Below are 6,047 nucleotides of genomic sequence, written 5' to 3'. Positions count from 1 at the left end.
CGCATAAATAAAAACCAATCAATCCGTGTGTACAAATCAAAATGGTTTATTAGGATAGTCAGACCAGAGCACATTCTCACAGAACTCTGTAGTGCAGAGCTGCTTTACAAAAGTGACCAGGACTGAAATGCAGTGAACGCTTGACAAAGCGCAATCCCGTCTTTCTTGGTAACCCCAAACCCTTAGCATACTTTCATTAAATAGATTTTCCCATACAGCAAATATTGTATACATTGTCAACGGATATTAAATCTGTTGTAATTAACATATTCTGGGACCAGCAGAAGACTGAGAGATTGTGCTCTTAGCAGATGAGAGGGGAGTAGAGTCAGTGTGGGCCTTCTGCCCATATAAACAAAATTAAGAGAGGAAGTACGCGGTCACGAAAGTGATTTATGAAGACTTCTTTTGCTTTTTCTTCTCTGCCTCCTCCTCTTTCTCCTTTTCTATTTCAGCCACCAGTGTTTCGATCTCTTTGGACTCCAGAATCTAGAGAAGGAGAGAGAGGGGAGCACCCAATGTGTCATGTGACTGAAAACTAAATGAATAAATATCAAATGATGTCAGCTTGGTTTTCATCACTCTCGTATGCCATAAAAGCATCTGCAATGCTAAATCAATTCAAGCAATCTTGTGTCAGAAGTAAAGAATTACCCAAATTCTGTCATTACTTAATCAATATAAGCAACGTTTTACTTCATAGTTCAAATGCTAAGCTTTTAAAGGAACAGTTCACCCAAAAACAAAATGTCTGTCTTCATGTACTCACCCTCAACTTGTTCCAAATCTGTATAAATATCTTTCTCTGTGTTCGTTAAAGAACATTTAGAAGAATGCTTGTAACCAAACAGTTCTTGGCCACCGTTGACTACCACAGTAGGAAAAATTGCTTCATACATTTTTTGTTATGTTGAACATAAACAATATTTTGAAGAATGTAGGAAAGCAAACAGTACTGGGGCACTTTTGACTGCCATTGTCATTTTTCCTACTACGGTAGTCAATGGTGGCCAAGAACTGTTTGGTTACAAGCATTCTTCCAAATATCTTTCTCTGCGTTAATCAGAACAAAAAAAATATTCCGATTTGGAACAACTCGACGATACAACAAATGATGACAAAATGTTTATTTTTGTGTGAACTATCCCTTTAAGCTAAAAAAATAAATCTAGTCTTGGCACAGGTGTCTATGGCACAGGATGGACATCAAGTACATCATACATTTGTTCTAGCGTGTCAAAATATCCTGACATCATACCTACAGCACGGATTGACATGATGAACTATTCCATTCCTAGTGAGTGAGTAAATGTATTACCTTTAGGGGCTGGTTTCTCCGGATAACAGCCAGCTCGATGTTCTTGCCCCCAGATTGCACAACCTGTGTGGCACAGATCATATACAATACCTCCATCAAACATGTTGCATCCTGTCAGCAAGGGCTGGGTATCGATTCTGATGTCCGATTCACAAGCTCTCGATTCGATTCTCGATTTGAGTCAATGATTACAGATTTAATAAAAATCCTAAAGATATTTCTAAAAAAGATCAGTAAACATCAGATTAGATCGGGGAGTTAAAAAATGAAATGAAGAGCCACAAACCTGTATATTAAACTTTAAACACACTTGGGTATATTGAAACAGAACAGTCGCATACCTTGATCAAACAGGATCAGGTTATTTTACATTTAAGATGCAGTATAACAAACAAAATGTCACAAAATTAGCTGTAAAGAGAGGCTGCAATTATGTGAACCGCTGCCTTTTATGTGAAGGTGATTTTAAATTGGACAACGCACCCACATCCGCCATGTTAATTAAGCAATGAATGAAAAAAATGCTCCCTATTGTAACATCCATCCATTGTAAAAAGAAAAGTGACATCTAGTGGAACGTAGTAGCAATTACATTCATGTTAATAAATGTTCAGTGCTTGCGGGAATATGAAGTATGAGAATCATTATCGAATGGACAGCATTTTAAAAAACGATTAATCGATTTTTCTTTTGCCCAGCCCTACTGTCAGCTGTGATGTGAGAATGTGTTTTGTGTGCATGTAACCAGGGTAACCATGGACTGACCTCTAGTAAGGCTTTGATGGCCAGTTTGATGGCATCGTTATCACTCGCGATGGCTTCATCTATGTAGTTTTTCTCCAGAAACTCCCTCACCGTCTTAGCACTGCGCCCGATCGCATTTGCCTGATGACACAGATGAGATCAATTCACACAAAATGGATGTAGAATACAGGTACAATCAGTCACTGTCTCCGATGGTATTATGCTACTACTTTACCTTCCATGCATGGTATGTTCCAGAGGGGTCTGTCTGATATAGACGTGGGGTTCCGTCATAGTCAAAACCCACAATAAGGGCAGAGATACCAAAGGGACGGCGTCCGTTGCTTTGAGTGTACCGCTATGAAATGAACAAAATACAATTAAAAAAAATATATATATAACAATATTAGTAGGATGCTCTAAATTTGAAACATTGTCCTGAAAGCAAGGAAGAAAAAGAAGATTAATGTACATCAGTATTAGAAGTAAAAATAAATGTATTTCACGGTAAGTGCTGGAACTTTTATTGCTGTATAATACTTTATCATCACAGTATTGAATTGAATTTAAAAAACAGGTTAAAACAATTTTGTTTGTGTTGTCCTCTTAATAATAAGTTTGACAAATAAAAAACGTGAATATTTAAATAGTTGAATAAATATAAATAAAATGTATAAAGCAAACAACTATTTTAATAATAAAGTATCAGAATGTTTTCAATGTCTGCAAATACTGTTTTCTAGGCTGGCAAAATATTTGACCTCTGTCCATGCTTTTATTTTGCTCTTGTCACTGTCCTGTCATACCTGTTTTAGAAATGCTCCAATCAGGATTTTTCCAGCCTACCGACTACGGATTTCTTGTCATCATGATAAACTGACATCAATCCTGATCCTTCAAGCTTTATATAACTGATATGTAAGCTTTTTAATCTCGGTCACTGTTGTTAACCTTGTTTTTTCCAGGTTAAATAATACCACATATAATGTATGCTAGGGCTGTCAAACGATTAATCCAAAATAAAAGTTTGTTTACATAATATATGTCTGTGTACAGTGCATATTCATTTTGTATTTATTTACACATACATGTATACATATTTAGGATATATTTACATGTATTTATTTATATTTACATTATACAGTTGAAATGATCTATAAATATTTATTCATTAAGATCTTTGTTTTTTTATTAAGTATATGCATGTATGTATGCTTTTGTATGTATAAATACAAAAATGTATATGCACAGTACACAGACATATATTATGTAAATACAAACTTTAATTTTGGATGCGATTAATCATTTGACAGCCCTAATGTAAACTATATCAAACTGAACATAATTCCATCTGATAAAGTATATTTAAAAACTGTCCAATATGTGGCTGAGGACAAATATAAACACTTCAACCTAAATTGGTTTGTGAGATCAGCCAAATTTAGTGAATAACGATCAAGTTATAGAGTGTGATTATTGACTGATATCTATCAGCCGATCGATCGGAGCACCCCTACGCTTTAACCATTCATACTTGAATCCAGAGGAATTTTCGTTCAGCTCCTTACATTCAGCGCACACGCAGTGTTGAAAATTTGACATATCTGGCACATGTCTAATCCGTGTTAGTGAAGACGATAGTAATATATTACCTGTTTGAGTGTGGCAATGTAGCGGGTGATGTACTCTACAGTAACTGGGTCCTCGACCGTGAGCCTGTGACTTTGGCACTCAACTCTTGCTCTGTTAATGACAATCCTGGCATCTGCCGTGAGACCTGAACAACACACAAACAAAGATGCTTGTCTTACTGAAAATGATGCCGTTTTCTGCCCTAATGCACTACACTCGTGGAATTCGATAAGTCATGCCTAAACTTTCACTTTCAATAGGTAATATGTTGCAACGGGACAGAGAACTGTACTTGATAAAAGAGTTTACAAGATCTTTAAGAATTATTTTAAATGACAGTATATCATGGTTTAATAATGAAAAAAGTGCAGTCAATAAGAACCCTGCATAGAAAGAAACTCTTCCAATCCTATTTAAAAGAACATTTTAATGTGATACCACAAGAGGTTAGCTGATAAAATGGCATGAAAATAGTTGAGGAAATTCTAGGGTGACTTTACAGAAGTTGCTCAGAAAACAGGTTTGGATTTCTTGTTTTGGACACAACAATTCATTTCACACAGTTACATTTGTGTTGTTATTCCATCATTTTAACGAATTGACTATCATTCTAATATGTTAAAATAAATATCAATACCAAACCTTAAAACAGTAGTGTAAATGGAAAAAAAAAACAGCTGCCTGAACATCAGCTTTTGCAGTATAATATACAAACAGCTTAAACATGTTTAAAGTTTAAGGAAACATGAAAGAAGTTTACCTGCAAAGGCCATGCACACATGCTCATCCAGTGCACAGATCTTCCTGACGGTTCTCTCATCCTGAAGCTTTGCCACTGACTTCTTCTCAACACCCAGGACAACAATATCTTTACCCCTGATTCCAACCTTTAAAATAAAAATATGTTAAATCTTAGAATGCTTTTAAATATTTAGGTGCATGCAACGTTTAAAGACAAGGCAGTTATGCTTCAGTGCGAACTGAAAGAAACTTTTGGTCAGATCAAACTATGGGCTTCCATCGCCCTCTATAGGACAAACAAGTAATCACATCCAGAGAGTTGAAAGCGAAACTTTATGCGTCATCTTATAAAGGTCTAATAAAACATAATATCACAAATAACTATTTAAAATTGGCTATTTTATTTGATTTGTGTATTAAGAGCGAAGGGTATATTACAACTGCCCTGAGATCTGAAACGTAAGTTACCTAGTAACGTTACAGTTGTTTTTTCATTCATTAGTTGGCTAACAGTTAGTAAGACTACTGCATCCCAAGTTCATCCATTCTTGTGTTCATTGTAGCAGTGAACGGTGAAGTGGTGTGTCAAACTTAAGATGAGTGTTAAATGCATTTATTATAATAATAAATATAAGATTAAAGGGTGTGTTTCATTTAAAACCTGCAGTATAGCCCATGCTAATATTAGCTGCAACATGCAAGTCACGATTAGCTGCAGCATCTCCATCAAAACACCGATTCATATAAAGTCTGTTAATAAAAACTGTTTCCAAAGAAGTCATAACCAACAACAATGTTTATCAATGTATCTATCCCTTGTTCGTAATAAACCTTTATTAAGCAGTCATGAGTCTGTTCGTTTGTGTAGCCGTTAGCTACCACGCTAAAGCACTTGTTCACATCGTGTAAATAACTCACAGCTGTGGAGCCCTTCTTTACAGCCTCCTGAGCATATTCCACTTGAAACAGGTGACCATCCGGAGAAAAAACTGTTATAGCTCTGTCATATCTTGCAGCCATTTCTGCACACTTAATACAAACGTACAAATTATAGCAAAGAGTTTAGAGACACCTCCGGTTCACAGACAGAAGAGGTTTCGAAATTAAAGCGCATGCGCGGGAACGGCGCGCAATGAATCGTGGGACTTGTAGGATGTTGTGTTGCGATATAACAGAATTGTTGATCATCGTCCAATGCGTTTTTTTCTCTTTTTATATATTTTTGTCCTTCAGAAACTATGTTTATTTGTTTATTTATTGTTGAAAAACTGTATTTGGTTTCGCATTAATACAAAATATAGCCTAAATATGTTCTGAACTGTTAAAGGTCCAGTGTGCCAATTTTTGTGATGTGATGTGAGGCCAAGTATGGTGTTCCATATTCAGAATTTGTGCTCTGCATTTAACCCATCCAATTGCACACTCACAGCAGTGAGTAACACACAAACACCCAGAGCAGTGAGCAGCCATTGCTGCAGCACCCAGGGAGCGGTGCCTTGCTCAAGGGTCTCACCTCAGCCGTGGTATTGAAGGTGGAGGAGAGTGCTGATCATTCACTCCCCCCACCTACAATCCCTGCTGGTACTGAGGCTCGAACCGGCAACATTTGGGT

The 6,047-nt window shown here is 36.5% G+C and overlaps 1 protein-coding gene across 1 annotated transcript; it reads right to left on the bottom strand.

Annotated features, from left to right (window-relative positions):
• Positions 1-30: 30 nt before the first annotated feature.
• psma8 (proteasome 20S subunit alpha 8) lies at positions 31-5,548 on the bottom strand. The gene is made up of 7 exons (XM_057352847.1): positions 5,354-5,548; positions 4,455-4,581; positions 3,715-3,839; positions 2,298-2,420; positions 2,084-2,203; positions 1,319-1,381; positions 31-489 (listed from the first exon to the last, which is right to left on the bottom strand). Exons 1-7 carry the CDS (start codon positions 5,453-5,455, stop codon positions 394-396), a joined length of 756 nt encoding a protein of 251 aa, XP_057208830.1. The 5' UTR covers positions 5,456-5,548; the 3' UTR covers positions 31-393.
• Positions 5,549-6,047: the final 499 nt, after the last annotated feature.

Source organism: Triplophysa rosa, linkage group LG15 (genome assembly GCF_024868665.1).
Source record: "Triplophysa rosa linkage group LG15, Trosa_1v2, whole genome shotgun sequence".
In the NCBI taxonomy this organism is placed as follows: domain Eukaryota; kingdom Metazoa; phylum Chordata; class Actinopteri; order Cypriniformes; family Nemacheilidae; genus Triplophysa; species Triplophysa rosa.
Note: the sequence above shows the minus strand (reverse complement) of the source record. Positions and strands in the feature narration are given on the sequence as shown.

Coding starts and splice junctions, on each gene's coding strand:
- psma8 (XM_057352847.1), bottom strand. CDS start 5,455: ATGGCTGCAAGATATGACAGAGCTATAACAGTTTTTTCTCCGGATGGT. Junction 2,421..3,714: donor ACATTGCCACACTCAAACAG/GTAATATATTAC, acceptor TTCATTTCATAG/CGGTACACTCAAAGCAACGG. Junction 2,204..2,297: donor GAACATACCATGCATGGAAG/GTAAAGTAGTAG, acceptor CTGTGTCATCAG/GCAAATGCGATCGGGCGCAG.